The sequence below is a fragment of the Microcaecilia unicolor genome, chromosome 6, assembly GCF_901765095.1.
Source record: "Microcaecilia unicolor chromosome 6, aMicUni1.1, whole genome shotgun sequence".
Classification (NCBI taxonomy): Eukaryota; Metazoa; Chordata; class Amphibia; order Gymnophiona; family Siphonopidae; genus Microcaecilia; species Microcaecilia unicolor.
Window position 1 is genome coordinate 215227010 of NC_044036.1, and position 22181 is coordinate 215249190.

Consider the following 22181-nt stretch of genomic DNA (forward strand, 5'->3'; position numbering starts at 1 on the left):
ACCCAAGGTAAGGGAGCTATGCACCTGGGAGGTATTTGTATATATTTTTTTTATTTTTAGAAGTGCCCCCTAGGGTGCCCGGTTGGTGTCTTGGCATGTCAGGGGGACCAGTGCACTACAAATGCTGACTCCTCCCAAGAGCAAATGCCTTGGATTTAGCCAGGGTTGAGATGGCCGCTTTTAGTTTCCAATATCGCTGAAAAACAAAACCTTCCATCTCAAACCCGGCGAACTCTGGCATTTGGCCGGGCCAAACCGTATTATCGAAAGTAAAGATGGCCGGCCATCTTATTCGATAATACGGTTCGGCCAGCTGTTTGCGGCGCTGCCAAAATAGATCGCTAGCAATCTATTTCGCCGGCGCCATTCGATTATTCCCCTCTAAGTGTGTCCCAAGGACTGGGTTGAGAAACACTTGAGTTAAGCAATGCTTCAAAGTTTACTTAATTGATTCATTTGTTAGTGTCCACTTAAAAATGCTAGCCCTGTGCAATATTAAAATGTAGGATATTAACAAGTCTTACAGATGTTCTGATACATTAAGGGCAATCTTATAATCTAGATGTCCGCCTGGTGTAGAGGAGATGGCCGGCTTCGTTTTTCAGTCATAATGGAAACCGGGCCCAGCCATCTCAAACCCGGCAAAATGCAAGGCATTTGATCGTGGGAGGAGCCACGATCCTTCTAAAATTAAAAAAAAAAAAATAACAATAGCTCCCAGGTACATAACTCCCTTACCTTGTATGCTGAGCCCCCCCCATATCCCCCCCCAAAACCCACTACCCACAACTTTACAACACTACCATAGCCCTAAGGGGTGAAGGAGGGGCACCTACATGTGATACAGTGGGTTTTTTTTTGGGGGGGGGGGGTTGGAGGGCTCTCATTTACCACCACAAGTGTAACAGGTGGGGGGGGGGGGGGATGGGCCTGGGTCCACCTGCCTGAAGTGCACAGCACCCACTAAAAACTGCTCCAGGGACTTGCATACTGCTGTCAGGGAGCTAGGTATGATATTTCAGGCTGGCATAGAGGCTGGAAAAAAGTTGTTGTTTTTTTTTTGGGTGGGAGGGGGTTGGTGACCACTGGGGGGAAAAGGAAAGGTGATCCCCGATTCCCTCCGGTGGTCATTTGGTCAGTTGGGGCTCCTTTGTGAAGCTTGGTCGTGAAAAAAAAAGGGACCAAGTAAAGCCAACGAAATGCTTGTCAAGCCTGGCTTTTTTTTTCCATTATCGGGCGAAGCTGGCCATCTCGTGAGCACGCCCCTGTCCCGCCCCCGTCCTGCCTTCACTACCCTACCGACACGCCCCCTTGAAGTTTCGCCAGCTCTGCGACGGAAAGCAGTTGGCACCAGCCAAAATCGGCTTTCAATTATACCGATTTGGCTGGGTTCAGGAGATCGCCGGCCATCTCCAGATTTCTGTCGGAAGATGGTCGGGATCTCTTTCGAAAATGAGCTGGATAGTCAGTTAAGGGACTGAAAATCACTGCTAACCTGCTAAGTAAGCACTCTGCTCATGCTCCAGTCCCAGCCCATCCCTAACTTAACTGGTTAGGAAACAGCTTGATAGTGGTGTTATTCAGTGGCACTAACCAGTTAAGTGCCACTGAATATCATGCACTGGGTTGCTCAGTGGGGATTAACAGGGGCAGGAGTCTCTCCTTCCTGGTTAAACCGTTTTGAATATCAGGCGGAATGTCTTTTAGAATGTCACATTCCAAGTATCAGAGAAAGTTCAACTCCCCTTATATCTTCAGTCCTACTACTGAATGTAGCAGGATCACAACACAGGCTGTATGTTCCTGGGTCTTAATGGTTGAGGCCAGGGAATATCAGGAACCTAAAGCAGTTAGTTATGAATCAGGGTTTTATAGTCAGGGGACTTTCCTTCCAAGCTCAGCTACTTCCCTGATTATAATGCTTTCCTTCAAGTTTCTCCCTCTTTCTGGAAGAGTCCAGAATGTCCAGTGATCAGATATTGCTCTGCCTGCCTACCACTGTGGTCAGACAAGAGGTAAAATTCTATTGGTTAAAGTAGTGGCACTGAGAAAATTAGGATGTTTATAATGCCTTTATATCACTCCATGGTGTGACCGTACCTTGAATACTAAAAGATATAGTGGAATTAGAAAAGGTACAGAGAAGGGCAGCAAAAATAATAATGGGGATGAGATGACTTCCCTATGAGGAAAAGCTAAAGTGGCTAGGGCTCTTTAGCTTGGAGAAAAGGCAGCTGAGGGGAGATATGATAGAGGTCTATAAAATAATGAGTGGAGTGGAACGGGTAGACATGAATCACTTGTTTATTCTTTCCAAAAATACAAGGACTAGGGGGCACGCAATGAAGCTACAAAATAGTAAATTTAAAACAAATTGTAGAAAATATTTCTTCACTCAATGTGTAATTAAACTCTGGAGTTCGTTGCCAGAGAATGTGGTAAAAGCAGTTAGCTTAGCAGGGTTTAAAAAAAAGGTTTGGCTCCCTTCCTAAAAGAAAAGTCCATAAGCCATTATTAAGATGGGGAAAATCCACTGCTTATTTCTAGGATAAGCAACCTAACATTTATTGTACTGTTTTGGAATCTTGCCGTGTAACCTGAATTGGCCACTGTTGGAAACAGGATGCTGGGCTTGACGAACCTTCGGTCTGTCCAAGTATGGCAACACTTATGTTCTTAAGAGAATCTAAGCAGGCACTGATACTGTTAGATTATCAGCTGCCCTACAAACACATAGCAGACTGGAACTGGAGCACGAGCAGAGTGCCTACATAGCTGGTTAGCGGCAATTTTCAGTCCCCTAACTGACTACGTAACCTCATGTATTTGTAAGGTGCTGTACACAGATGAGGAGCAAAGGCATGATATATGCAGGTCTCCCACTTACGAAGGTAACTTACAGTATATTGTAAGTTACCTGCATCCCTGCTAAAGTTTGATGTTCACACTTACACCAGTTCTATGGCTGTTATAAGTGCAGATGCCTAAATATTAGGCATGCGACACAGTGTTTTGCTAGTATTCTATAATGGAACCTAGGCATTTGGGTTCTATTATATAAAAGACACCTACCACATGCTCTAAGGATGTCAACTGGAGGTGCCCACTGTGAGAGTGTTGACACTTGTGGTCCAAAACCAGGAAGTGTGCTGAGGAATACCTGGCCAGCTTGCTCCAATCTTGGTTTTGCCTCATTCCATGCATGGATTTGTGCTTCTGATCATGAATAGGAAATCAATAGGACAATAAGAACTACAACTCCATTCATAAATGGAGAAACATCAGGTCGGGATCAAACTGTTTGGATGACCTGAGGTGACTTAGCTCTCACATTCTGAAGTTCATTCCTGCTAACATAATTTTCATACCATATGAGTACACCTCTGTATGTTCATTTTATTCTTAGAATAATAAACTCACTCTATTTCATTCATCTAAGGATTATCTGCCCTGGTTTTATCTCACTACATGCCTGTACCTTTTTTTTAGGAATATGAGAACTACAATGCAGTGGGGTAAACTTTTATTTATTAATTTGTATTATAACTCCCTTTGCCCCCCCCCCCCCCCCCCCCATTATTTTTCAATTGCTTGGATCAGCCTGTCTCAGATGGTGTCTATTTATAATCCAATCTGTCTGTAACTCCTGAGAAATCTGTGTGAGGATAGTCTTTCCCAACTGTTATACTTTTTTTCTTTCCAGGTGCACCCCGCAGTTTCTCAGCCCGGATTCTGGGCATGGTATGGGCAGGATTCGCTATGATTATTGTGGCTTCCTACACTGCCAACCTGGCTGCCTTCCTGGTGCTGGATAGACCAGAGGAAAGGATCACAGGAATTAATGACCCTAGGGTAATTATAGAAACTGTGATGGATACACAGTATACGCAGAGATTTTCATTGTTCTGGGACACGTGAAGGCTGATTTTTGCATTGGTTGTCTAGATAGGAAAAGGGAAGTCCAAGGTGGATGTGCACAGTTTCCCCAAGTATGTCACAAAAGACTTCCTGAATATAAAGCGTTTATTAAAATGCATATAAGAATGTAGAAACCTCACATATAATTTGCAACACATGCAACACAAAGATACTTGTTCAAGTTAAGAATGGTATCATTGCGGATTTTGAATGTGTAAGTGCTGAATTTTACAAAACTGGATATCAAGGGGAGCCAATTAAGAAGCCAAGCTAGAAACCTTTTTAAAAAAAATTCAGAGGTGGTTGTAAACACCAGAGAAGTGAGCAGAATTGCCTCCTTATTCACTCCTGTAAACCTTGGGTCCAAACAAGCAGTTAGCATCCCTCAGAGGGGGTGTAAATGCAAACATATTGATTTTTTTTTAAGTATACCTGTATTACCATTGTAAAATTAGAAATATGCACTTACTTTTCTGGCTCACCCAAACTGTGCCTACAGCAGGTACTCTTCAAAACTGGGTATGCAGAGAATCTATTCATGTAGAATTAACCAGCAAATTTGTGTGTACCAAAGAGCAGATAAATGCCAGGGGAACGAACCTCCCTATAGCAGAAGATCCTAGGAATAGCAATAGATCGTGAGCTATCCCTCAACAAACAAGTAGCAACTACCACAAAGAAGATGTTCTACACCATGTGGAAACACAAGAGAATAGTAACATATAGCAACATAGTAAATGATGGGAGATAAAGACCTGTATGGTCCATCCATTCTGCCCAACAAGATAAACTCATTTACATGGTATGTGATACTTTATATGTATACCCGAGTTTGATTTGTCCTTGCCTTTCTCAGGGCACAGACCATAGAATAGAGAGTTGCACGGGGACAGAAATCTTACCCATTCCCACCCATCCCCACTGGAATCTTACCCATCCCCATCCATCCCTGCAAAAATGTAACCCATCCCAACCCGTCTCCACAAGAATTTAACCCATCCCCAGCCATCACTGTAATAATTTAATGGTACATAAAAGAAAATTCCAGTCAGCTCCCTCAGTCTCTCTCTGGATTTGAGCCACAGCACTGTAGGCAAGGAAGGAATGGAAGCTGAAACTTGGAACACTCCGGTGTGCACATGTAAGATTTGTCTCTGATTTACTGGCACTGTGTGCTGAGAGGTCACCACATGCACGCACCAGTAGGTCAGGTGACATCTGATGCTCATGCCTGTGTCAGAGCTGAGATCTGCTCATCAGCCCGGGAGCAAAGAGGATTAATTGTTACATAGTAAGTGACAGCAAATAAAGACCTGAATGGTCCATCCAGTCTGCCCAATAGTCACACTCATTATCAATTCATGATTAAATCAACGAGTGTGATATTAAATACTTGATTATGGTCTTTCTTTTGTGTTTCTGGAACATAGACCATAGAAGTCTATCTGGCCCTATCCTTATGTTCCAACTGCTGTAGTTGTCGTTGAAGCCCACTCCAGTCTATTCATCTTCTCATTTGTGGGACTCAGATCATAAAAATCTGTCCAGAACTGTCCTTATGTTCCAGCCACTGAAGTTGCTGTCTAAGCCCTTTCCAGCCGATCCTAAACCAGACTTCCATATATTAGACACAGAACATACAAGTCTGCCCGGTATTGGCCCTAGTTAATCACAGCCAGAGTCGCCATCCAAGCATTACTTCACACATCCACACACATGCAGCCATTTAAGGTTAGGTTTTTTATAACTTCCATTTTCTAATTAGAGATCCTCTGTGTTCATCCCACGCCTTTTTGAGTTCCATCATCATTTTTGTCTCTACCACCTCCTTAATGGAAAATTTTCCACATTTGTGCTGTTAAAGCAAGGAGGAAGAGGAGGAGGAGAAGGAGAAGACAGCACTCAAAGAACTTGGTGCTCGGTAGATGAGAGGCTGGTGCAGGTGCAGGTGCAGCTTACACTTCCATGGGAACCCCGCAGAACTGCTTCCATCCCCGCGGGAACCCCACAGGAACTGCTTCCGTCCCCACGGGAACCCCGCAGAACTGCTTCCGTCCCCACGGGAACCCCGCAGAACTTCTTTCGTCCCTGTGGGAATCACGCGGGTTCCGCGGAATTCCCGCAAACCCCGTTCCCGTGCAGCTCTCTACCGTAGAAGTCTGCCCAGCACTGTTCTTGTGCTAAGTTCTGAAGCTAACGTCGAAGCCCCTTAAAATTTACACTCCAGCCCATCCCTATCTATTCAGTCACGATCAGGGCATAGACTGTAGAAGTCTGCCCAGCTCCCATTTTGTTTCCCAATTATCGGCGTCACCACCCAATCTCTGATAAGATTCCGCTGAACCATTCCTTCTAAACAGGATTCCTTTGTGTTTATCCCATGCATGTTTGAATTCCATTACCATTTTCATCTCCACCACCTCCCGCGGGAGGGCAGTCCACATATCCACCACCCTCTCCGTGAAAAAGTACTTCCTGACAGAGACTTACGGTTGGGGAATGGAGTAGCAAGTCGCGAGGCACAGTTGCTGCGGGACACCTGAAGACCTTGCGCTCGTTATCAGCGGCCTTCTGAAAAAATTTGTGAAAGCACAGAAATATAAGAACAGCGCATACAAAAAGCTACAGGGAAGTCGGAGGCGGATGGCGACAAAAACAGCGTGGAAAGAGCCCAAAGAGAGAGCGCAGCCGTTAGACTCCAAGATGGCGGACAAAGAGGCACCAAACTCTCCTACACCTAGCTCGATGTGGGCTGCCGAGATAACGGAGGAGGTCAAGGCAGCAGTGGAGCAAACGGTGGGGAAGAAACTGCAATTAATACTTGATAAGTTAGATGGGATGGAGGAACGACAGGCAGCGCTGGTGACGGACCTGCACGAGGAGCAGCAGAAGCTGGGGCAGGCAGAAGAGGAGATAAGGAGGATAGCGGAGGAGCAGCCAAAATTAGAGTCCTGACTGTCGGAGTTGGAAATGAATGTAGAGGACTTGGAGGACCACTCGCGGAGAAACAATCTCCAACTTGTAGGGCTCCCGGAGAGCTTACCAGAAAAGAATCTCTGTATGTTCCTGGAAAAATGGCTGCCAGGGACATTGGTGAACCCAGGCCTAGTGGAACGGCTGAAAGTAGAAAGGGCCCATCGGTTAGGCCTGCGAAGAGATAATACAGACAGGCCACGGGTAATAATTTTAAAGATCCTGAACTACGCCCACAAAATGGAAGTCCTGCAAAACCTGAGAGCGGGGAAGCAGCTGGAATATCAAGGAGGTAAAGTCCTATGCTTCCAGGACTATTCATTTAAAGTATCAGCAGCGAGGAAAGAATTTGCACCACTGTGCTCAAAATTGTTTGGTCTGAAATACAAATTCAGCCTCCTCTATCCAGCCAGATTGAAAGTGATAAACAATGGACAAATAATGTTCTTTGATAAAGTCCAGGAAGCAAGGGAATATGTTGACAAGCTTACAAGGGAGTCGAACAGCAATCGAGGGCAAAACAGCGGGTGAAGGAGGAATCTAAGCGAATGTGTTGGATCAACGACGAGAGTCACATGAATTGGCGAGTGATAAGAAAGTTAAGCTGTTCTTCTATGGATGTTGCAAATGTTGGAGCCAACTGAGACTTAAGAGATCTAGAAACATAGGATCGAACCAGCGGTTGAGTACTGTGATGTGGGAAGGACATTGAGAGGGCATGAGCCCAAAGTGACATGGGTAGATGTCCCAATCCTTGGACAAGGGAGTTCAATGCCACAAGGCATGAGAGGGGTAATGTATGTGGGTTGGGGGGAAGGGGAAGCTGGGAGGGGGGATCAGGGATCGGGGAGGGAGGTTTGGGGGGTGGGGAAGAGGGGGAAGGGGGTAAGACTGTGGTTGCTAGGATTGTATAAGTGTTGGGAGGATGAAAGTGTCAAAGGCTCTAGGGGGGATGAGGAGGGAGTATGGAAACACGGACCATGGGGTGGAGGCTGGGACACTCCCTGGATGATAGGTGTAAGTCAGAGAATGGTAGCATTAGGCTGAAGGTGGTCTGGCGCTTCTGAAGACTGTGACCTGGAATTTGGGGGGTATACACTCACCCATTAAGAGATACTAAAAGTTCTTAATGATCAGAAAGCGTCAGCAGCCTTTTTGCAAGAAACACATTTAACACGGGTAGAGCACGAGAAACTGAAACGCTGGTGGGTGGGAGAAATCATGGAATCTCCAGTGGTGGAGTGGAAGGGAGGGGTGATCATTTTGATTCGGAAGGGAATTCATGTGAAAGTTAAGAAATCAATCAGGGACACTAGGGGGGAGATATGTATTGGTGTCAATGGAATTGGATAGGCAGCCTGTGACGTTGTGCAACATCTATGCTCCCAATAGTTATGAGAAGCAATTCTATAAACAGATTCTCTGAAGGGTACAGGATTTGGGGGCAGCGCCTGTTATTTTGGGGGGCGACCTAAATGAAGTAGTGGACCCAAAGTTAGATAGATCTAAGCCAACGGATGGAGCTGGCCAGGACTCAAAGGGGTATTGGGGTGTTGGAGGAGGCCCTGGATATGGTAGATGTGTGGAGAACGCTCCATCCAGTGGACCGGGACTACACTCACTTGTCCTGAGCGCACTCCACACTATCCCGTATCGACTATATATTCTTAGCGAGGGAACTGTTAACTCAGGTAATGGAGGCCAAATAGGTCATATAGCAGTGTCAGACCACGCATGGGTAGCCGTGGGGTTGCGGCTAGAGGGGGAGCAACAGAGTGAACATACCTGGCGCTTCCCGGCATACCTATACCAAGACAGTCCTACCTCAAATAGTGAATAAGTGGAAGGACTTCAAAGAGAACAGCACGGCTCACCGAGATGATCCAGTACTCTTCTGGGAAGCCGCTAAAGCGGTGCTTAGAGGAGAGATATTACCATACACAAGCTTTAGGAAAAAGGCGAGGCAAAGAGAAGTACATAGGTTGGAACAGAGAGAGACCTTTTTGAGGAAACAATACGGGCAGGAACATTCGCAGGGAACCCGGGTACAGTTGTTGGAGGCACAGCAAGCCCTTAATGAGCTTCTGCACCAAAAAGTACAGAAATCAATGATATATTATAAATATCAGCTATATAAGTTTGCTAATAGGGGAGGGAGTTTTCTGGCAAAGCTCATACATAGGCGGGTGGGATCCTGCAAAATAATTACGCTAGCAAATAAACATGGAGTATTAGAGCATAGGGATAGTAGTATTTCCAATATCTTTAAGGATTTTTTCACAGAGTTGTATAAACCACAGAAAGAGATTGTAACACCTAGTGTTGACCTACAAAAATTGACAGATGGGGAACTACAGATATTAAATACAAATATAACAGAAGATGAAGTAGACTGGGTGTTCAAACAAAGCCCCTTGGGCAAGACACCGGGACCAGATGGCCTGAGTAATGAATTTTACAAACTGCTTAGGCCCGAGATTAGTACAGTGTTGACAGAGGTATTCAACTTAATCATTAGGAGGGGGCAGATGCCAGCACACTTAAACCAAGCCCACATAACAGTTATTTTGAAACTGGGTAGGCCAGCTCACCGGCCGGAATCTTATCGGCCTATCTCGTTGTTGAACTCAGAAACAAAATTTGTAGCTAAGATATTGACAAATAGGCTGGCCAGATTCCTCCCATCTCTGATAGAAGAATCGCAGGTGGGATTCATTAAAAACAGGAAGATAGCAAAAAACATGAGAAGAATACTTGTGGCATTGGAGAGAGTGCAAATGGAGAACGTGCAGGCTATGTTAATAAGTTTTGATGCCGAAAAGGCTTTCGACAGAGTAGATTGGGGATTTCTATTTGAGACATTAAAGGCCTATGGTATAAGGGGATTTTTCGAGGAAGCAGTCCAGACGCTATATACTGATCCCCAGGCGAGAGTAAGTGTCAATGGGATGTTTTCTGAATGGTTTTCCATTGGTAGGGGAACCCGACAAGGATGCCCTCTTTCGCCCCTTTTGTTTGTGTTGGTGTTGGACCCACTAATAAGGGAAATAAGTAGTAATACTGATATAAAGGGGGTGCGAATTAGGGACCAGGGGCAAGATGCACTAAACTAAACGAGCCTTTAATGATCATTTAACAGGCCTTTAACGAACAAGTAGATTACCCTGGCATGCACTAAAGCCCAATTTCCGACGACGGTAGCAGCTAACGAAAACGGAATGCAGATGAGCAAATTGTGTAGAAACCTTATTGAAATGAGATGCACTAAGGTTTTCCGCTTGCCCTAATGCTGGAAAACTCCGGGAAAGCTAACGAGAGGTCTGTACCTCTTGTTGGGGCTGCCCGGCTTCCAAAACTTAAATGTAAACAAAAAAAAAAATTGGGAGGGGGCAAAAACGCTCGTCAGGAGCGTCCTTTATTGACAGCCTTGCCCCCCGCCCGAGGTCGCCGCTGCTCCCCGCTCCCCCCTGCATTAAAATCATAACTTTAGGCAGCCCCGGCCCCCCTCCCTTCCTCTCTTCCTCTCTTTCTCCTCCTTTCTTTGAAATGACAGCTCCCGCCATCCTCCGCCCCCATGCTCCGCCCCCACCGCTCCCCCCTCCATCTGATACCGGGCCCTCACAGCGCCTCTCACCTCTGTGTAGTTACCTACGTCAGATGAGGGCGGGCCCAGGAGGAAAGGCAAAGACGTCCGAAGAGGCGATCAGCTGTTCTTGCCCGTGCAGCGCCTTCACACAGAGGTGAGAGGCGCTGTGAGGGCCCAGTATCAGATGGAGGGGGGCCCGGTAGAGGGGGGGCAGCGGGGGCAGGGCACGGGGCGGAGGATGGCGCTGTCATTTCAAAGAAAGGAGGAGAAAGAGAGGAAGGGAGGGAGGGAGGGGGGCCGGGGCTGCCTAAAGTTATGATTTTAAAGCAGGGGGAGCGGGGAGCAGCGGCAACCTCGAGCGGGGGGGGGGGGGGGGCAAGGACGTCCATAAAGGACGTGTTGTTTTTTTTCTGACATCCTTGGAATGCGCAGAGCAGCCAGCATAATGCTTGGCTGTTCTGCACGTGCTCTACAGGCCGATTTTCTGACGGTTTTACGAAGGGTTAGAGAATGCAAATGAGTTGCAACGAGCAGCTCATTTGCATTCCCTTTCCTTCGTGCATAGCCGTTCCGTACCGATTCGTTATGTAATTCGGTATGGAACGGCTGTAACGAGGACTTTAGTGCACCCCCCCCAGGTGTTCAAAATTGCAGCTTTTGCAGATGACTTATTGGTGTTAATAAAAGACCCCCAGACATCATTGAGACATCTCATGGAAAGTTTAGCTGAGTATGGAGCATTCTCGGGCTTTAAATTAAATCTGGAAAAATCGGAAGCCTTAGCGAGCGCCGGGGTTCACAGAGAGGTTTGGGATCAGTTTCCGCTGCGTCGGGCAAATGAAGTATTTAAATATTTGGGGGTGCTGTTACCTATGGATCCGACCCAATTATATAGACATCTAGTTACTAAGCTGTTGAGAGATACTAAGGACCAGCTGGCTGCGTGGATCTCCTTGCCCTTATCATTCATGGGTAGGACACATCTATATAGAATGGTAACATTGCCGAAATGGTTATATATGCTGCAGTCCCTACCAATTAGGCTATTCCAAAAAACTTTGAAGGCACTGCAGAGGCAGGTAGCGCGGTTCTGTTGGGCGGGTAAAAAATCAAAAATGAAGTGGCAGTATGTGTGTGGAGCCCAGATAAGAGGAGGATTAGGTGTACCAGAAATGAGGGATTATAATCCAGCGTGTCTACTCAGACACCTGCGGGATTGGATTCTAGATACGACAACCTACACAGACATAAGATGGGAAAAGGCATATTTTTATCCATGGGCTATGAATTATTTGTTACATGCTAAGACAAGTGGAATTCCGGCACACCTAAAAGATAGTGTGCTTTTAAAACTCATGCGCCATCTCTGGCGAGTTATAGTAAGGTTTTGGGACCAGAATCCAGAGAGTAGTGTTCTATTACCGATTTCTGGAAATGCAGAGTTCCCCGCGGGTCGTGAGAACAGAATCTTCAGAGACTTGGAGAGGCAGGGGGTGATGTTGTTAGAAAATTTTATACAAACCGATGGGACAGTGTTACCATTCTTGGAGTTTGAGAAGCGATGTGTGGGGGGACCCCTAACAAGGTTGGCCTATCTCCAGATAACTCATTATATTCAGGGAATACCCAAGCCTAACCTTTCTTTGGAGTTTGGGGGGAAGCTCAGGGAATTCTTAGCGGGGGATGCGGCAGGGCAGGCATCGATATCCTGGTTTCACAAGGCACTAGGGACGTTAAAGAAGTAGCTGAAAGATGGAGTAAGGAAGTGGGAGGGAGGGTAACAGAGGGGAGAATTATGGCAGCTCTTAAAGGAATCACAGGGGTGGTGCACAGTGCGGAACTACACGAGAATCACTTTAGGACCATACACAGAGCATATTTTTCGGGTAAACAGGCTTGGTATGCAGGAGTAATAGCCTCAGAAAAGTGTAAGAAGTGCGGAGGGGGGAATGCAACATTAGCACATGGATTATGGCAGTGTAGGACCATCCGGATGTTCTGGTTGGCTCTCTCCCGTTTCCTCTCAGTAGTCTTAGGGGGTTGGGTTAATTTGTCTTTTGAACGGGTAACGTTTAGTGCGGTGGGAGTGTGGGATAAAGGAACCAGGGAGGAGAAACTATTTCTAAGTAAATCAAGCATATTGGGGAAAAATGTATTTTTAATTATTGGGTCTCTGATAAGGCCCCATCATATTGGTACTGGAGAAATAAGCTGCATGAGCTTATGCTATGGGAGGCGCGTGGAGCCTGTCATACGGCAAAAAGATGACAGCACTTTATTAGAGTTTGGGGAGCATATTTGGGGAAAGTCTCACCTAGAGCACGAAGTCAGGTATTGAATGAGTTAGGTTGAATGTGGATTGAATGGCGTGGGAGTGGGAGGGGGGCACTATGTTGGATGATTAGGGGTGGATGGGGGAGATTATGACATGATATACTGAGAAGCAGGGGACGGGGATGGGGGGGGGGAGAGGGGAGCAACTGGTTATCTGATTTACCAATGTGTTTTCATAAACATAACAACACTAGAGATGACTTTAAATATCAAAGACCTAATTAGGGACTGAAGCCTAGATGCAGGATTTGCATTGCCTAAGGAGAGAATTCCCACTTTTTCGAAGATGATGAATGTCTTCGGTGATGGGGGGGACAGGGATGGGATGGGAGAGCTGTGAATATGGATAAATGGAACAGACATACATTGTATTAGTATGAGAGTTTATAAGACAGTTGGCGACGATTACAGGTTATGATGTTGAATTATGTTTGTAAAAGGTTAAATATGTTTTCTAATGGAATGTCTATAGATAAAGGGGGGAGGGGAAGAGGGGGATCAGGGGACAGGGGAGAAAATGGAAACAAAAAAGCTTTTGGATACTGTTAGATGTATATTGCCTGATTTGCTGGTGTGCTAAGTTCAGTGAAATGTATTGGCATGGTCAATATGCTGAAATCTCAATAAAAACTGTTTAAACTAAACAAAAAAAAGAGTATTTCCTAACATTAGTCCTGAGTCTGCCCCCCTTCAACCTCAATTCAGGTCCTCTAGTCCTACTGCCTTCCCATCTCCGAAAAAGGTTCATTTGCGGATTACTACCTTTCAAATATTTGAACATCTGTATCATGTTACCCCTGTTGTTTCTTCTTTCCTCCAAGGTATACAAGTTTAGGTCAGCAAGTCTCTCCTCGTACGGTTTGCAACGCAAATCCCATACCATTTTTGTAGCTTTTCTTTGCACCGCTTCCAGTCTTTTTACATCTTTAGCAAGATACGGCCTCCAAAACTGAACACAATACTCCAAATGGGGCCTCACCAACGACTTGTAGAAGGGCATAAACGCCTCCTTTCTTCTGCTGGTTATGCCCCTCTCTATGCAGCCTAGCATCCTTCTGGCCATGGCCGTTGCCTTGTCACATTGTTTCTTCACCTTTAGATCCTCAGACAACAACACCCCAAGGTCTCTCTCCTGAGTTAAGCTTACTAATCTCTCATCTCCTATTCAGTATCTCTCTTTGGGTTTCTGCACCCCAAGTGCATCACTCTACACTTTTTGGCATTACATTTTAACTTTTAATCTTCTAAAGAAACCTTTCAAATTTCATTCCACTTTTCTTTTTTATGTTTTTTATATAATGCTGTTTTTGTGAAACAATACAGAAATCACTTTCTAAGTAATGTGCAGTGCTCAGTATTCATATGTTACCCTGGCTTAGACTGTGGTTGGTAATAGCATGCTTGTCACATCATTGCTCTGCAGCCCTCCCTACCTCCTTTCAATGTTCTCCTCTAATACTCTAAATTTATTTAGAGAATGTTGGTCACTTATCTTAGGGATATTGCTGTCTTCTGTGCTGTATATGTTGTTCCCACACTGCCGGAGTAACTGCTTTGTGCAAATCAATAGTGTCCGTGACCCATCTGTGGTTTAAAAAAACTCCACTCTTCTCCCGTTCATTCAATATTTTATAGTAGTTCTCAGTGGTTCTCAACACAAGCTGTGTTTCGCTGGTGTTTTGCGTCTTCAGGAGAACCTTACAAGTCTGTAAAGATACAAGATTCGATCATCCGAAATATTTTATTTTTATTAAGTTGACTGCTCTCATTATTCCTATTGCTGCAAAACCATCTAAAAATACTTCTTTTAATCTATAGGTTCCAATTTATACTAACTTCTTGTTCTGCATTATTGGCATACCTGGCATGAGGCATTACCCCACTCAATGTTAACCGACCAAAAAACGCCAGCACATGCGCTCTAGTTTTATAGTTGTCACAACTGATGTCATCCAGTTTGATTCATAAATACGCCCACTCAATTTCCTGGTTTAGACCATGTGGTATCACCATATTCCAATAAAATATGGTTTGTTCTTTTCTCAATAGTGTTTTGGCAATGTCTCCCCTGTTGGGTAAATGAATCTGCGCTAATATTATATATTTTAATTCCTTCACATCATGATTCATCTCGATCCAGTGATCCACTTTTGTGAAGAGGGACCACATCCGCTCACCTCCAATTTTGCGGAACCTCTCCCATCGGTAAAGATCTATTAAATAAATCTTTAAGAGGTCCTGCCAGGACCTCTCTGAGCTCCTTCAGTATTCTGGGATGTATCCCATCCAGCCAGGGCCGGTCTTAGGCCAAGGCGACCGAGGCGGCCGCATAGGGCCTCGTGCTTATGGGGGCCCCGCGCGGCACACCTCACCTCGCCTCACCTCAATGCCTGCAGCAGTGATCTGCCTCCCGTCCTCTCCTCCCGCGCGACTTGCACCTTCCCCCGCTCTCGCCCGTCCACGTGGGCGCTTGTTTTTAAAGTCCTGAGGAGTTCTCCCTCTGACACCAGCAATTCACATAGCCAGCCTTCTGCCAGCATCGGAGCCTCTACTCAGACGCGTCCCACCTCTGCGCAAGACAGGAAGTTGCATTAGAGGAGGCGGGACGCGTCTGAGGAGAGGCTCCGACGTGCCTGGCAGAAGGCTGGCTATGTGAATTGCCGGTGTCGGAGGGAGAACGCCTCTGAGGAAATAAATTTAGAAGAAAATGTGAGCCTGCTGACCCTTCCACATCCGTGAGTTGCATAGAAGGAGGGAGGGCAGGACAGGCTGGAAGCCAGACAGTGAGGGGAGGGGGACAGCAATAGTGAGGGCTGCAGAAAATAGCAGCAGAAGGAAAAGTTTGTTCCTGAGTCAGAAATTAGAAGCAGACTCTATAAACAGCCTGATGAGGAGAGCAGGTATCCCCCACCCCTTTCCCTCCCATCCTGATGTCTGTTCCCACCCCACCCTCCTCAGCCTGCACATGCCAGCTGGCACTCAGCCCGCTGTGCTGCCACAAGGGCATCCGCGCTCTTCTGATTTGAACAAATGCTCCTCATCTTGCTGAAATGTGATCAGCAGCACTGTAACTTCCACCATAGTCTCAGCACAGTCTACAATTGGCTCCATGCTTAAAGGCGCACACAAAGCTGGTGGCAGAAGTGGTACTTGATGTCCAGTTTCCAGTTGACACAGTTCTTCTGCATGACTTATGATGAGTGTTACAAGGGAAGAGAGGAGAAATGTTGGGCAGGAATAGAGGGAAGGAAAGACAAAGGAGATGCACATGGTAGAGAGGAGAAATGCTGGACATCATGGATGTAGGGTAGGGGAGAAAAGTAGATGCACATGGATGGAGGGGAGTGATGAGAAATGCTGGATATGGATGGATGGAGGGAAAATTGCTGAATTTAAGGGCTGGATCGGAACACTTTGAACGCAGATGCTGAAACTGGAGAAAGGATAGGGACAGGGCTACAGATGGTAGACAGGACACAGGAGGATGGGGACATGGTGAGAGAAAAATTATCAAATGGAAAGAAGACACTGCATAAAACAGAAGACACTGGGACCAAAGCGAATAGAAAAACTAAATGATCAGACAACAAAGGTAGAAAAAAGTATTTTATTCAGAATTTATTAATTGGAATATGTCAGCTTTTGGAAATGTGCATCTGTGATATTTTGCATGTAAGTTTCAATTTTTCTAGTATTGCTGCATGCTGAGTCTGACTTCTTGAGGTAACTTTCCACAGTTCAGTATTTTGCCTTCATATCTGTTGTGTCATGTGTTTATCATGTGTGATCAAGGTGCAGTATTCTGCTAGCGTGTAGTATTTGCAGCCCTTTTTGTTTTTGTTTTTTTTCACTAGGTTGTGTACTGGTATTTTAGAGCCTGGTGTAATTACAGTACTGCCTTTCCACTCATAAGGTTGTAGCTCGTCCTTTCCTTGGAATTAGTGCTGTTATGATTTGGTAAGGTTATGAGTGTGTTTTTGCATAAGTTTGTGTATAGTGTTTTGCAGTGGAGAGATTGTGTGTTGGCCTTACTAAGGTGGCACCAAAACACCAGAAAGGGTGTAGAGCCTAAATCATGACACACTACCTCTTGAAGGATCTACATATGGTCATTAATAAAAGGAACTCATTGTGAACACTAACCACCTTAAAAGGGTGTTTTGTGGCTCTACATGAGAATTGTGATATTATGATCCCTTGCTTCATATTGTTGACGGTCTGCATTTTCTGTATGGGTGGTATATTGGTGTATTAGGTTCTGCCCAGTGTAATATTTATGGTACAGTAAGGTTCTGAGTGTGTTTTTGCACAAATTTGTGCATAGTGTTTTGCAGTTGAGCGATTGTGGTTAGTATATGCTTTGAGCAACCACTTTATTCTTTGTCATATGATACATATCTAATATCTAAATTTAATTAAAAGTCTATCTCTAATATAGCTGATTTATGGAAACATAAATGTGTTGTGGTTTTGTCTTTAATGGGAACCTATGCACTTACTTACATCTTTTTTGGCTACTTGGGGTTGGGGATCTCTGTGTTGCCTTTCTGGTTTGATGAGTTACAGAGTAATAGGGGAATTTGAAAGTACTGGATCTTTTCTTAATATTTTTCCTTTATTCTCCTTTGTTATGAGAATTGGAACTACTAATTGTAGTGGACTTGAACTGAATAATTTCTGGGGAGGGGGGGGGTCATGATAGCATTGTGCTTATTATTTCAATCAGTTTTTCTGTACAAGTTTAGCTTCATTTGTCTTTATTTGAAATTTCATAAATAAAAAATTTTCTAAAAATTGAATAATCTTATCAATGGGGTGGAGCTAGGGCAGGGGCGGGGCTAGGATGAGGCCCCACCACATTGGTCTGCACAGGGCCCCGCACTTGCTAAGACCGGCCCTGCATCCGGCCCCATAGCTTTGTCCACCTTCAGATTCTCCAGCTGCTTATAAACTCTTTCTTCTGTAAACGATGCAGTATCCACTCCATTCCCAGACGTTTCCTTGGCAGCCGACTGTGGTCCTTCTCCAAGATTTTCCTCCGTGAACACCGAAGAAAAATAATTGTTTAGCAAGTTCGCTTTATCTTCATCATATAGCCATTCCCATTATCTTTCAGTCTCGTAATTCCATTCCTACCTCTTCTCCTTTCTCCAATATGTCTGAAAAAGGCCTTGTCACCTCTCATAAGTACATAAGTACATAAGCACCGCCATACTGGGAAAAGACCAAGGGTCCATCAAACCCAGCATCCTGTCTCCGACAGCTGCCAATCCAGGCTTCAAGAACCCAGCAACCCCCCCCCCCCCCCCCCCAAAAAAAAAAAATGTAATGATGTTCAATGGACTTTTCCTTCAGGAATCTGTCCAAACCCCCTTTAAATTCCGTAAGGCCAGCTGCTGTCACTACATTCTCTGGCAACGAGTTCCAGAGTCTAACTACATGCTGAGTAAAGAAAAACTTTCTCCTATTTGTTTTAATCTACCATATTCTAGCTTCATCTTGTGTCCCCTGGTTTTGTTGTTGTTTGAAAGTGTAAACAAACGCTTCACATCTGTCCTCTCTACTCCGCTCATTATCTTGTAGACTTCTATCATATCACCCCTCAGCTGCCTTTTCTCCAAGCTGAAGAGCCCTAAGCTTCTCAGCCTTTCCTCATAGGGAAGTCGTTCCATTCCCTTTATCATTTTCGTCACCCTTCTATGCACCTTTTCTAATTCCTTTCTATCTTTTTTGAGATGCGGCAACCAGAACTGGACACAATACTCGAGGTGCAGTCGCACCATGGAGCGATACAACGGCATTATAACATCCTCGTGTTTGTTTTCCATCCCTTTCCTAATAATACTCAACATTCTGTGCGCTTTCTTAGCCGCCGCAGCACACTGAGCAGAAGTTTTTAACGTCTTATCCACGATGACTCCCAGAACCCTTTCTAGGTCTGTAACTCCTAACGCGGAACCTTGCATGACATAGCTGTAATTCGGGTTCCTCTTACCCACATGTATCACTTTGCACTTGTCAACACTGAACTTCATCTGCCACTTGCACGCCCAATCCCCCAGTCTCGCGAGGTCCTCCTGTAATCTTTCACACTCCTCCTGCGACTTGACGACCCTGAATAATTTTGTGTCATCTGCAAATTTAATTACCTCACTAGTTACTCCCATCTCTAGGTCATTTATAAATATGTTAAAAAGCAGCGGTCCCAACACAGACCCCTGCGGGACCCCACTAACTACCCTTCTCCACTGAGAATACTGACCATTCAACCCTACTCTTTGCTTCCTATCTTTCAACCAGCTCTTAATCCATAGTAATACCCTACCTCCGATCCCATGACTCTCCAGTTTCCTTCGGAGTCTTTCATGAGGCACTTTGTCAAACGCCTTTTGAAAATCCAGATACACAATATCCACCGGCTCCCCATTGTCCACATGTTTGTTCACCCCCTCAAAAAAATGCAGTAGATTGGTGAGGCAAGATTTCCCTTCACTAAATCCATGCTGACTTTGTCTCATCAGCCCATGTTTTTGTATGTGCTCTGTAATTTTATTCTTGATAATAGCCTCTACCATTTTGCCCGGTACCGACGTCAGACTCACCAGTCTATAATTTCCCGGATCTCCTCTGGAACTTTTTTTAAAAATCGGCGTAACATTGGCTACCCTCCAGTCTTCCGGTATGTAAGCATTTATAGATGAATAACTCTTCTGGGCAAAGCTACCCAATGAGTAATTCCCAGGTTCCGTTTACAGGAGTCTGGCTAAACCAACTTCCTAGCTCTGTCCAGGGGTTATATATTATAAAGGAACCTGGCTGTTCTGGGCCTACACCAGAACTTTTCTTCTGTTATAGAGAACTGGAATAAAAGTAAAGTCACTGCTGTGAAATATATTAATTTATTATATAGGTAAGAAAATAGAATAATACACCCTACACTACAGCTCAGCTGTACAAATGTAGCTCCCTTATGCTGATAAGCAACTGTAGAATGTATTGTCTAACTAAAACACTGATATCACTGGTTACTAGGTTATTACACAATCCTGATTAGTAATACTGACTAGGTCATGAAGTAATACAGTTAGCAGCACATCTTCCTGATAACAAAGTTCTGACTAACCCGCCTTTGCTGAGGTAAGAACCCACTAGCTAATCCCCGACTATAGGAAATAAATCTCTGTAATCCTCACCGAGCTGACTCTAGGTGGTCTCTCAGATGAAGTGGACACAGGTTTTTCCCTTTAGACTCCAGCTGTTTTCCACAGCGAGTCCCCGTCTTAGGAAACAGCACAGGCTCTCTGCAGCATGCAGGATTACAGTCTCTCTGGCCGGTAGAGCTGAACCAACAGGTACTTGCTTCAGATGGTCAGTTCACAAGGTTGTGGACCACTTCAGGTCTCGCTGGTCTTCTTTTCAGCTACCCTTCTTCCAGTAGAACCAGAGAAATTCTCCCTTGCTTCCTTCTCCTCTCTCTCGTTTTTCCTCTTTCTTCTTACTTTCTTTTTTGGTTCACGCTCTCTGGCCCCTGATTCCCAGGTGACCAGACAGCAACCAATCAGGATCTTGTCCAGCTCCTTCCCTGAGCAAGAAAAAACTTTTTGATCTTCCAGTTGTTACATTGTGGTATGCATTCCTGTCTCTCATCAGACTCGCTGGCACCATGGCCTTACCCCCTGTAGCTCATCAGGGAGGTGCAAGGGTCAGGTAGCCCACTGCATATCCTTGAGTTTTTTCCAGACCTGCCAGTTATTTACCACAAACAGAGCTCTGCCACAAACAGAAAGTTGAATGTGCTTGGTCACTGAAGTGCAGGGTCTTAGTTCACAGACTCCATCTTGACATAGTTGTATACACAGGCTGAGATCAGCAGAGTGAGGCTCACAGGGAAATAGCCCTACAGGTACCACACTCGATTTTAGGGATAGATTGCATATTACTAACAGTAGCTCTACAAGTTCATTTTTCAGTTCTATTAATACTCTGGGATGAATACCATCAGGTCCTGGTGATTTACTACTCTTTAATTTGCAGAACTGACCCATTACATCCTCCAAGTTTACAGAGAATTTGTTTAGTTTCTCTGACTCGCCTGCTTCAAATACGCTTTCCGGCACTTGTGTTCCTCCCAAATCCTCCTCGGTGAAGACCGAAGCAAAGTATTCATTTAATTTCTCTGCTACAGCTCGGTCTTCCCTGATCGCCCCTTTAACACCATTTTTGTCCAGCGGCTCAACCGATTCTTTAGCCGGCTTCCTGCTTTTAATGTATCTAAAAAAAATTTTTACTATGTATTTTCGCTTTTAATGCTAATTTTTCTCAAAGTCCTTTTTTGCCCTCCTTATCTCCGCTTTGCATTTGGCTTGGCATTCCTTATGTTTTATCTTGTTACCTTCAGTCGGTTCTCTTCTCCACTTTCTGAATGATTGTTTTTTGGTTCTAATGACTTCCTTTACCTTACTGTTTAGCCATGCCGGCTGACATTTGGTCTTTTTTCCCCTTTTTCTAATACGCGGAGTAGATTTGTCCTGTACCTCCAGGATGGTATTTTTAAACAGCATCCATGCCTGATGCAAGTTTTTTACCCTGCGAGGTGCACCTTTCAGTCTTTTTTTCACCGTTTTTCTCATTTTGTCGTAATCACCTTTTCTAAACGCTAGTGTATTTGATTTCCTAAGTTCACTTACTTCAATGCCAATATCAAAACTGATCATATTATGATCACTGTTATCAAGCGGCCCTCGCACCGTTACCCCCCCCCCCCCCCCCACGCACCAGAACATGAGCTCCAGTAATGACAAAGTCTAGTATTTTTCCTTCTCTTGTGGGCTCCTAAACCAGCTGTTCCATGAAGCTGTCCTTGATTTCATCAAGAAATTTCACCTCCCTAGCAGGTACCGATGTTACATTAACCCAGTCTATATGTGGATAATTGAAATCACCCATTAATATTACATTGGCCAATTTATTCACTCCCCTAATTTCCTTTGACATAGCTGTGTCCATCCGCTCGTCCTGGCCAGGCGGACGGTAGTACACTCCTATCACCGTCTCTTTACATCTTTAGCCATTTTTTCTTCCGCTCACGCTTTCACTAGCCATATTTCCCTCTTCGCTTCTTTGAGTTTAATCTGATAACCTTTTCTGTGATCCTCTCATTGTGTTCTTTTGTATTTCTTGAACAAAGCCTCTTTTGCTGTTATTTTTTCAGCTACTTGTTTGGAGAACCATATAGGCTTCCTGCTTCTCTTGGTTTTGTTTACTTTCCTCATAAAAAGATCAGTCGCCATATTTAGAGCAGCCTTTAGCTTGGACCACTGTTTTTCCACATCTCCTGTGCCTTCCCATGCCAACAGCTCCTTTTTCAGGT

General features: G+C 44.9%; 1 protein-coding gene across 4 annotated transcripts in view; it reads left to right on the forward strand.

Moving 5' to 3' along the window:
• The window catches only part of GRIN1 (glutamate ionotropic receptor NMDA type subunit 1), a 703940-nt gene that overhangs the window by 516812 nt on the left and 164947 nt on the right, over window positions 1-22181 (forward strand). For all 4 annotated transcript variants that reach the window (XM_030206505.1, XM_030206506.1, XM_030206507.1 and 1 more), the window contains one exon: window positions 3704-3852. In XM_030206505.1, coding sequence (XP_030062365.1) covers window positions 3704-3852 — 149 coding nt within the window. The remainder of the gene's footprint in view (window positions 1-3703; window positions 3853-22181) is intronic.